Source organism: Humulus lupulus, chromosome 3, assembly GCF_963169125.1.
Source record: "Humulus lupulus chromosome 3, drHumLupu1.1, whole genome shotgun sequence".
In the NCBI taxonomy this organism is placed as follows: Eukaryota; Viridiplantae; Streptophyta; class Magnoliopsida; order Rosales; family Cannabaceae; genus Humulus; species Humulus lupulus.
The window spans coordinates 115,381,589-115,393,367 of NC_084795.1; the positions used below are offsets into that span (position 1 = coordinate 115,381,589).

The window sequence follows — 11,779 nt, forward strand, 5'->3', positions numbered from 1 at the left end:
TGGCCTCAAAATGAGTCTGCGCTGACTTGGCACCAAACATGTCTTGGAGTTGATCCATGATTTCGTAGGCTGTCTCGACATTCTCCATCTTTGTCTTGAGAGTGTCGACCATACTAGTTAACATGTAGTACCGCGCCTTGTTGTTAGTCACGTGCCAACACTCATACTTATCCCTCACAGACTTGGTAACTCCTTTAGTTGGAACTTCCGGGGATTCCTTAGTCATGACGAACTTGGAGTTGTCACCAATCAACACAATGTTGATGTTTTGCTTCCATTTAAGGAAGTTTTCTCCAGTGAGTTTATCCATCAAAAGTTGAGAAAGGATGGGAGTTGACACAACCATAATTATACTACAAATTATCAATAAAATAGAAATCAATCACATTTGCTCAATAAAACTCCTATTCACACAAAATTTCAAGAAATAACACAACATATACCAAAATATGTAAGATACGAGAAAAAAATACCAAAATAATCATATCTTTATTTCTTTAGGTTTTTAACCAATCTACGGTATCCTTGTCTCGGTTGGCGAGATTCAAAAATACCACTAGTTAAATAAAGTTGTAAACTTATTTAATAATGGACACCATTATTAACAACCTACTATTTGATCAAAATCTCTTATTTTATGAGCTAGACCCACGGTTTCGATAATCAATAGATTTAGTCATAGTAGTCACTGTAGGGGTGAGTCTAGTAGAATTTGACCTATAATTATCTATCTTTCAAAATCTAACCATGTGAAAATAACTAATGAACACCTTCCATAGGGGGACGAATCAAAGCATCCCGAGACCCCATTAAGCTATTGGCGTAGTTAAAGCAACTGTGGAAATCGAATATAATTCTTAAAATAAGCTCATTATAAAATTAAAAATAGTATTTTTATTATTTATTTTTAGAAAATTAATGACTATGGTTTACCAAAAAATTGAAAAAATTAGAATTTTTAAAACCAAAGTTCTATAATTTCCTATTAATTCTAAAGTGTCACATTGAAACAAATTCAATTACTTTAGAATTAATTTGTTGCTAATCAATATTTAGGTTTAACTAATATAATGAACCTATACAATTAAGTCCAACTCAGGTAAATGAGCTTTAACAATTGAGCTTGTATGGAGGAGGGTTGGGTCCAGTATGTCGTTCCCACTACAAAAGCCCCCATACTTCCATACAAGGACCAAAAGATAGGAATTTAAACATTCATTTTATTAATTGTTATTAATTGATTAGGCCCACTATAGTCATGCAAAACAAATGGGCCTTCACAAGTGGAATTACCCACAAGAGAGGAATTTAAACTTTACATTTTCTAATGGGCCCAAATAAAACCTATCATTTTATAAATATTTTATTTGACAAAATGCATATATCTAACAAACATATGGGCCACTATATGCATCTAAGCCCAATTGCAAAAATACCACATATAGTGCAAACAAACATGTTATAATTGGATGGACCTAATCATGTTACTATATGAGCAAGTCTATGAATTTATACAAAAATGACACAATTTATTTCATTTGCAAAAATACCACAATTAATTTTCTATAATTTATCAAAAAATTAGATTTAATTAAATTTTTACAAAAATAAGTCAATTTAAATGAAATTTATCAACAATTAACAATAGTTAATTTAAATTTCATTTATCAACAATCAACTTGGTTTAGGTTAATTTGAAAAAAAAATATCAATTTAATTTAAATAGGATTTTTCAACAATGAACCAAAGTTAATTTAAATCTCATTTATTAAAAAAAAAAATATTTTATTAATTCGTTGAAAAAAATAATATTTTTCAAAATTTAACCAATTTTAAACTTTAGAATCAATATCTTAACTAATTTTCAAAAAATATATTGTGTTGTTACAACTATAAGCTAATATTTTAACCATTTTTAAAAAATAAAATATTAATAGTTATAACAACCCTAAAATATCTCAAAACAGTTAAACAAATTCAAATATCCATGAAAATATCTAACTAACAAATTTCAAATAATTTAAATATTAAAAACTATAGAATAAACATATATTTATATTTTCTAATAAAGATTTAATAAAAATAACAAGTATTTAAAAGAAAATATCTTAAATATCTGATATTTTAATTCTAATATTTTAATATATTTATTTTAATATATTAAAATATTTAAAATTAAGTTGTTAGTCTATTTTTTAAATTTGAATTTGAATCTTTGTAAAAATATCTAATTATTTAAATCTCAACCAACAAAAATAACTTATTTTAAAAAAACATTTTTATATACAAAAACAAATCTGATATTTTTTGCTTTGATTATAAATAATCAATTTTCACAATTTTATTTTAAAAAATAAAAAAAAAATCGGATGAACAATACTTCGGGTACTGTTCACCGTGCGCGTTGATGGCTGGGGTGCGCGTGCGTGAGGCCTTTTGGCTACCGAGGAGGAGGCGCGGGTGCACCGGCACTGCGCGCGCTGATGCGCGCACACATGGGCAGCCATGCCAAAAAATTTCAAAAATTTTTTTTGTGCAATTTTTCAAATCAGAACAATTTTCTAATTAATTTTTAACATGTTTTACACAAAATAAAGCATATATAAAAATTATTGACATAGAAAACACAACAAAATAACCTAAAAATTGCTAATAATCACATAAAATCAATATGCTTCATAAAACACATGAAAATCCATCCAATTATTCAAACACGTCAAATAATTCAATTTTTAACATGTTCATGCATGAAAATAAACATTACCAAAGGCTCTGAGGCCAGTTGTTCGGAAAAATTTATACAAGATCTTTATTTATTTTCATGTAGATCTAATATTAAACAAATTAATATGAGACAACCTAGAACATGTTTCTAAAATTAAATTCAAAGAGAAATAATGATAAGAATACTTACATTATACGCAGCGGAATGAATGAGTCATTCCTTCAGTTTCTCTAGCCCTTGTATCATTTCTGTTGCAGAGTATTACCAAGAAACTGAACCGATCTTCAATTTTCTCATAGTCTTCCAGAGTATCCTTAGAATCACCTAGACTAGAGTGGGCAATTCTCAACACATGAGATAGATACAGAGAGAGGAAGAGAAAAGAACAATAAGGCTTAGAAAATGACTTATGTTTAGAGAGAATCTAAAACCTATCAGAAACTTGTGTTTCAACTTGTGTTTTGACTTATCTTTTCAACTCTCTCTTAACATTCATTTTATAGACTCATTTAGGTCATTTATTTAATTAAAAAATCAATAAAATAATAGCCAATTAACAACCCTAGGTCGAAATTATCATGGGCTTTAGGCCCGTGAAATTTCTCATTTGATTATAAACCAATTGGACTTAAAATCAAGGCCTGTATTATTTTTTATTGTTTTAATTAATTAAATAATTATTTAAATTCTTTATCAAATTAATTATTTATAATTTGAACATTGATTTAAACTTATTTATTAATTTAGATACCAATTTATCTTAATTAATAAATATGCCCTAATTTCTATTTTCTTCTCTAAATTACATAACTCTGTGAAACTATCCAAAATTGAATTGGTCAACTTTGATAATTATAATTGATAATTAAATCAATTAATTGAGACTATCTAGATGATTTTATCCAAGGTACAGTGGGGACCATGGGCCTATGAAATTAAGCTCTAATAAGTTTTCATAAATCTAACAAATGAATTTACTAACTTATTAATTCCTCGTGACTCCACTAAAGACTCGGAATTGCACTCTTGAATTCATAGAACGCTCTATAAGTAATATAGATACGTTATTAATTATCCATTGTTACAACCATAATTGTCACTCAATCCTCTATAGACGGTCTATAATGAGATGGGACTAAAATACCATTTTACCCCTCATTGTATTTTATCCTTAAAACACTTACTTCCTTGTAAATGATATTTCAGTAAACTAATATTAATTACTGAAATGAGATCTCTATCATTTAGCACCTTGAACCAAACTAAAAGGAAACCATCATTTCACTTCTTCATCAGAAGCTATAGATGTTCATATCTATGAATAACACTCCCACTCAATTATACTACCGAGTTCCCAAGATGTAAGTATGGGCTAGTCCGTAGGGTAAGCTGGTAACGAACAAGTCAAAGAACTCAAATAATACAATCAGTTAGAATGCTAACCACTCAAAATTGAGATTGAACTGACCTATGGTCAACTATATGATATGACTAGAATAGATAATAACGGTATGTTTACTTATTCTATCAACTGTCAATATCGGTCATGTCCGATGTAACAATACATCCAATCTTATCTACTTTGCTAATGTTCTGGAAAGAACATAACACTACAATGTGTAAGTAGATCATATTGTAGATTGGCCAGTTAGTGTAAATCCTATGCACGGACTAATCTTAGGACTAACTTATTTTTAACATATAATCATATTTATATTCCACTGTGATTACGTCACTATAAATACGATTAGCTATATGCTCGAGATTTAATAGAAGTTTATATTAAACAAATAATCATGAAAATAAAACATGTGAGCAAAGTGATTGACCAAGTCAAAAAATAATTTATATTCTTTTATTGACAATAAATGAGATTACATAGAAATTGGGTTTTAATTAGGGCATAAAACCCCAACAACTTGCTATCAGATGTTGCCGGTTCGTTGTTCGCCTTTTTCCCCCATTTTTTCCATTACCTTTGCCGTGCTCGTTGGGCTTACCAAACCCATTGGTGGCTTTGGTAGGGTCCTCATTCTTGCCTTTGTCGTCCTTAGGAGACTTTACTTCATTGGCGATGGCCCCCTCGAGTTTAATATACTTGTCTGCTCGATCCAGAAATTCCTGAGTGCTCTCAACTCCATTCTTTCGCAAACTACTCCAGAGGGGAGAATGGCGCCATACTCCAGTTGTGAGTGCCATCATCTTTCCCTCGCCTCCAACAGTTTTGGCCCGAGCAGCTGCTCGCATGAATTGCTGGTGTTGACCCTGAATTAGTCAATGATACGGAGTCAAGTAAAATGATAGCAAATGAGATGAAATGAAGACGAAAAGATAATCGACACAAAAGATTTATAGTGGTTCTGCCCCAATAAAATGGTAACAACCTACGTCCACTTAGTGTTCTTATTGATGTATAATTCCAAGAACTGTGATCAATGAACTAGGGTTCACGAGTTTCACAAGATTTTGGATGAATACAAATATGGTGGATAAAAACACTCTATTTCTCTCTTAGAATTTTGAAGTTCCAAAAGAAAAAAAAATCCCCTCTCTTGAGTCCTTTGGTTCTTATTTATAGGCTCAAGGAGTTTTACATGGGACAATGGGCCTTAATTACATTTAATACTTATGTATCTAAATAATAATGGAAATTACAATCAATAAGTAATTACAATATTACATATCTAAAAGAAATAAATGAAAATATGCGACCAGACTGATCGCCCATAATTATGTTGTCTGATGAGCCAATTCTCTTCTGCTCGATGGTCGAACAGACCATACTTACTTTGTAACGACCCAAAATTACTAATAAGGCTTAAGGGCCTTGATTAGTGTGTCGGGAGGGCATAACTGGATTATGTGTGATTTAAATAATTAAATGCATGACTATGTGATAAGCATGCTTATATGACTATTTGGATATATGAGATGCGTGATTATGAGTATTAGTATGCATGTAGGCCCTGATTAGGTTATAAAGGGTATACTCGTAGTTTTGGCCCGTTGAGGGCATAAATGTAAATATTTGTGATAAATTGTTGAGACCACATTATTATGTGGATATATTTGTAGCTTGTGGCTCGAGGCGATCCTAGTGAGTGGCTTAGCGAAAAAGTCACGGCGGGGATTTATACCCGGCTCGGGGGTATTTCTGGGAATCAGAGAAATATATTTGAGACTATTTGATATTGAGGAATATAATTGGTGATTAGTTAGGTGTCGGGATGCAAGCGGTAATTGTTAGGGACACTCGAGGAATTAGCGGGAATTGGGAGCAATGACCAAAATGCCCTTAGAATGATTTAAAGGTTTAGTTATAATTGGAAGGGTAACATGGTCATTTGACTTTAAAGGGATAAGTGATATTTTTACTTTATGACTTAGTGGGAAGTGTATAAATTGATAGAAGCTGAAAGAAAAAGGGAAAGAGACAAAAGGAAAGAAGGAAGGAAAAACAGAATTCCTAAGTTAACCTCTTTTTTCTCTCACTCGGTTCCTTCTCCTTGCACCATTTCTTGAGGACTTTTGGAGTTGTGGTTCAGAGGAGGATTAGGCTAAAGCTTAGCATTTGGGTCCTTGGTAAAGCAAGGAGGTTCTACTGGAATTAAGCTTAATTGAGGTAAGTTTCAAGGTTTTGATGAGTTTCTAAACTATGTTAGGATTTATTTCTGAAACTTGGTTTTTGATGGAAGTTAAGGGAGTTAAGTTTTTGGAATTGAGGAGTTAAAGGCTGGAGAGGCTTGGAGGATAACCCAGGGTTGAAATTCCCCATTGAAGGTAACAATTTCTAGCTTTGAGGTTCTGAATTTCTGAGTTTCTGGTTGAGTTCTTGAATTCTGAGTTCAATGCTTGTTTTCTTTGTTTGATGATGCATGTGGTTAGAATTGAGGTTGTTGGGTCATGTGTGGTGAGATGTATATGACGGTGGGTTAAAATTTTTGTATGGTTGAGGTTTGGAGGGGTTCTATAGAGGTTTGGCTCGGGAAAATCGAAGGAGAAAAACCAGAGTGTTGAAAATGCTGTAACTAGCACTGTAGCGTTAGCCTTTGAGCGCTACAGCGCTAGGCTTGGCTGATCTGGGTGTTTTTGCTTCTGTCTGTAGTGCTGTAGCACCCACTTAGTGGCACTGTAGCACTACCCTATTTCCAGAAGTGGGTTTTTGGGTTATTTCTTAGGGTTTTTCCTAGGGGCTCGGGGTTTGATTCCCACCCCGTTTGGTGGAATAAGGGCTTCTCGAGTGCTCGGGATTGGTCCTGAGGTTAGGTTATGGAATTGAAGTTTAGTGATGGTTCTAATTCATGGATGTGACTAGGTGTATGCCAGGGCTCGGACGAGATCGTGCTTGAGGGTCGGTTTCACTAACCAAGCTATCAGAATCTAAAGGTAAGAAACTGCACCCGGTTATGTGTTAATGTTGGGACTAAGAGCTCCCTATAATTATATGTGATGTCATGAGATGGTATTATGCCATGGGACATGTGATAAATGGCCTAAGAGTGCTGGAATCAATATTTGCGCATAGGGCGCGGCTTTGCCACTGGTAGTTGAGGACATCTTAATATTCACTGAGCTCGGTTTAAGCAGGCCGGAGTCAGTGGGATAAATAGGGGATGCGACCTAAGGGCGTTGACCTTGGTTAATATATGAATTGGTTATTAATGTTAATTTGATGAACTTGGTATGCTGAATGCCTCATTATGTGAATATTATGGATTGCTGAATATATGACTATGCTTTATGAGTTGTTTGATAGATGATTGTGCTCTACTATCTGGTTTCTTGCTGGGCTTTGGCTCATGGGTGCTATGTGGTACATGTAAAGGCAAGAGCAAGGCGGACTAGTCCTGAGTAGGAGAGTTTCGGGGGCTGAATGTACATAGTCAGCTGATCGGCCGCCACGGCCGAGGAGTGATACAGGACGGGAGAAGCCTAAATGTCTGTTTTGCCCTTAGAGTGGCCAGTACATGTTTATAAACAGGAATTTTTGTAAACTGTCTTTTAAACTCTATTTCTTTGGGATCCCATGTAAAAAGTGTTAAATTATGTGAAATGTAACTTTTGTAACCAAAATCTTTTAACCCTAGTTCAATTATATTTTCAGTAACACGTTTCTAACTAAATGACTTGATTAGCAAGTCTTGCACCTTTATAAACACAGTGTAACGGTCTTGGCTATCCAGAGCGGTACATACTTAAACCGCCACGTGTAGGCCAATCCTGCCACGTCATCATGTAGTATATTTTTGGGTAAACATTTGCCCCCCAAGTTTATTTTACTGCGACTAGCATAAAGTAAACTTAACCGGCCAACCCTTTGTATGACCTGTCACATCTGTCAGTGCCCTTTCGAAAAAGTAGCTAATTATGGCTGTTGCAATTTCCCAAAAATGTTTTGACGGCTAACACGTTTCCCCACGTTTCGAAAACTCACCCCAATCATCACCTTTTTATCCGTGCCTCGATCAATATAAATAACCCATTCTTTTCACTTTTCACATTTTACCACTCTTCTTTTCCTCAAGAACTCTGAAGAACAAAACAAGATAAACTCAGAAAAACTTGTTGATCCGAGGTGTTTCCGTTCAGCTCATGCATCAACGCTCATGATTTCGCTTCTATCTTCCATCCAAGTAAGTTTCTTGATCGATTCATCTCTGCTATATCATGCAACGTTCATTTTTCTTGTTTTCTGATATTCGGGCTTTGAGTTTTTGAATGTTTTTGAGAAAAAATTATTTTGGGGTAATCGGGCTCGTAGGTAGTAGCATGATAGGACAGGAGTTTAAATTTGAAAAAAAAAACAGTAAATGAGGCTTAGGAATTGGCTTGGGAAGTAGGATTACTGATTTAGGGCGCAAAATCGAAGTAAAAATTCGATTTTTATGCACTTCGAAAAATCTGGATTTTCCAGCCTATTTTGGAGTCGAAAAGTTTCCCTGAAAAAACTTTTCACTTCTACTTTTTAATCCGTTTTTCCAAACTGTTCGAATGTTTTTAGTGTTTACGTTAGAATGCTGCTAGTCGTATAAAAGCTTATCTTTTATACACGAGCAACGTTATCCCAACGTTTCCACTTCTTCTGTCTGTGGGCCGTAGATTCTCATCTCCCCTTTTCTATTCTCAGATTTTCATGCACGATCCTTGGGGAGGCGAGAGGCCGATTGATGATGACTTGCTCGCGCTACTGTTTGAGGATCAAGAATAGCTGTCACTGCCATTTTCAAAAGTTCCTTTTTCTCAACACAACTCAACAAACAGACCTTCGACCAGTTCAACGAATATGGGTCGCGTGAAGTATACTGCTTGCAGATAGAAGAGAACAACCAACCCTCCTTCTAACCAGCCTGCCCCTCACACCGAAGAGCCTTCTACAAATCCTCAGTCCATAAACACTTCACCACCAGAAATTCAACCTAAAGCCCAACCTTGCGACGACCTTAGGCCAGAGGTTGAATGGTACGTTGCACCTCCTAGCATCATATCTGCTAAGATGGTAACTAACTATCTCAAGAAGTACGATCTTCCTGGGATAACCCTCATCAAACCTTCACCCAACCAGTGGGCGAACATGTTTGGGGCTGCCTTATGTGCCTGGTCGAGGTATCATATCGAGGCAGGGGCAATCTTGCCTCTGCACGAATTCTTCCAAAGGGTGGCCAATTATTTCGAGGTCGCCCCCTTTCAAATTACCCCCAATGGATATAGAGTACTATCTGCACTCTATGTCCTTTATAACCATAAGAAGTGGCTAGTACCAACACCACATGAGATCAACTACTTGTTCGATCTCAAATCCAACCCCAACCATAACAACACGAGGTTCTTCTGCTTCTACCACCAGGAGTCTACTCGTACCTTCCTGAGTGACATCACCCACAAGTCCAATGTAGGAAGTACTTCCAGGAGTACTTTCTTACAACAGACCTGCCTGCTGATAACCTGGCCTTCACCCGAGGAGGTAAATCTTTTACTCACTGGTCATTTAATTTCTTCTAGCTTCCCTATACATTCTTTAGAACTTTGCTGTTGTTTAGGTCCATGGTACCGACCAATCCCTACTCCAGAGATGGTGATAAGGGCAGCAGCCTTATCCAGCATGACGGACATCGAAAAAAGCATCAAAGAGCTGGTCACAGAGAGCAACTTAAGGCTGGTCGGCCTTCTAGCACCTCACCAGGATGTGAGGGAGTCCACAACAGGGAGTGCTACCGGAGGAGAGATCCCCGAGCAGCACCAGGATGTGTCATAGCCCCTGAGGAGGCGGGCAACATGAGTGACCATCAGGGAACCTTCCAACATTCCACGAGCTGCTGCTGTTCAGACCCAACATGGGAAGGGCAAGTAGAAACTTCCAACACACCCCGAGCCCATACTCGAGTCGTCTGGTGAGAACGGTACTAACTTCTCACTCTTAGACAGTTTTCCCATTCCTTGTCATTTATTTGATGGGGACGACAACTTTAAATATGCGACTAGTTTAAATTCAAACTTCTTCAAGGCAGAGAGTGAGTGTAGTAGTAGTACCATAAATAATGTATCAACCAGTAATAATAGCTCGGGTATATTACTGATAATTATTTTTTACTCTTATTTCATTGCTTTAGTATCTCAATTTATATTGCCTGATCGTTTGTTTCTATCCTACAATCATGCCTTCCGACGACGCATTTGACCTGTATAGCCTACCCAAAGCCACTGCTCCTGCGAGCAGGAAGAAGGAAAGCAGGCGGCATCCTGGGGAAAGTAGTAGCAATCCCTCAAAGAAAAGGGCCAGGATTGAGGATCCTCCTGCACCCGTTCCTTCCAAAGAAACTACTCCTCCACCAGCTCCTGTCGACCAGACTCTTCCACCAGCTCTCGTCGACCAGACTCCTCCACCAGTTCCCGTCGACTCGACTCCTCCTGATAAGTCAGGAAATACTCAAGGAGAGGCTATCATGAACATAGCCTTCAACTCAGCCAACGACAAGCTAAAGAAGCTATCAAGGCATCGGCGTAGCCGAGAAGCCATCAACAACACTGGCTCCATGACAGTCGACCAAATTTTCAGCTGCGGGCTGAACGAAGTACTCAGTGTAAGTTCCCATTTTTGCTGTGATTTAATTGTTTGCCTTGTCCTTTTATTTCCACTAACAGCTTTATCTTTTCTCTGATCGCAGGGAGTTCTAACCCTGAGTACTGGCTGGCGCCGCTCAGAGGTAATGGCTGTCGAATATGATAAAGAGTCTAAGGCTGTTGAAGAGAGACTTGGCGAGCAGCTTAAAGTGGCCGAGGCCAAACACGTCGAGCAGCTCAAGGCAGCTGAGGAGAAAAATGCCGAACAGCTAAGAGCTGCTGAGGAGAAAATTACCAACTGGGCAAGGAGTTGAAGCACTTTAAGGATACCTTGGCCAAAGTCACGTAGTCCAAAGAGAGGTATAAAGAGTCTTCATTGATTAATTTTAAAGAGGCCTCCAAACTTCAAGATGAACTGGCGATCGACAGGAAAGAAACTGCTGAACTAGAGGAGCGAGTTAAATTGCTTGAAGAAACCAACGCTAGTGATCTGGAGCGGTTCAAGGGAGCAACCTTCAACTACTTTTATATGTTTTGGAAAAACAACCTCAAGGCAAACTTTGATTATTTACCAGAGTGTATGAAGCAGGCTGAGTTGGCAAAATGCATTGCTCGCCTTGAAGAGGAGGCAAAAGTTCAGGCATCCCCCGAGATCTCTTTGGCGACGGGTATTGACAGCATCGACGAGGATGCTGGGACCTCCATCGACCAGCAGCCCCAACAAGATCCTCCAGCTGCTCCATAATTTTATCTATTTTATTTTAATTTGTAACTAGGACACACGAACCACGGTTCGTGATGTCAAGACAATTTTTTGCTGTGTAGGCAGCTTTCCTTTTAATTAACAATTACATCTGAGCAACAATTGCTAACGGTGTAAAATATTTCTATTTTGACATTATAATATTTGCAATTTATTATAACATCTGTTCGCATGACCGAACTTAGCATAACACTTTGACTTGATTTGACAAAAGTTAAACAAAATTTTGAAAA

General features: G+C 36.7%; 1 protein-coding gene across 1 annotated transcript; it reads left to right on the forward strand.

The window, feature by feature from the left end:
• Positions 1-10,377: 10,377 nt before the first annotated feature.
• Positions 10,378-11,528, forward strand: LOC133824949 (uncharacterized). The gene is made up of 3 exons (XM_062257961.1): positions 10,378-10,803; positions 10,888-11,085; positions 11,178-11,528. Exons 1-3 carry the CDS (start codon positions 10,378-10,380, stop codon positions 11,526-11,528), a joined length of 975 nt encoding a protein of 324 aa, XP_062113945.1.
• The last annotated feature ends 251 nt before the right edge of the window (positions 11,529-11,779 follow it).

Bases quoted from the DNA above. Each gene is read 5' to 3' on its own strand.
- LOC133824949 (XM_062257961.1), top strand. From the start codon at position 10,378: ATGCCTTCCGACGACGCATTTGACCTGTATAGCCTACCCAAAGCCACT. The intron at 10,804-10,887 runs GTAAGTTCCCAT...CTCTGATCGCAG, and splicing joins GGCTGAACGAAGTACTCAGT to GGAGTTCTAACCCTGAGTAC. The intron at 11,086-11,177 runs GCAAGGAGTTGA...AATTTTAAAGAG, and splicing joins AGGAGAAAATTACCAACTGG to GCCTCCAAACTTCAAGATGA.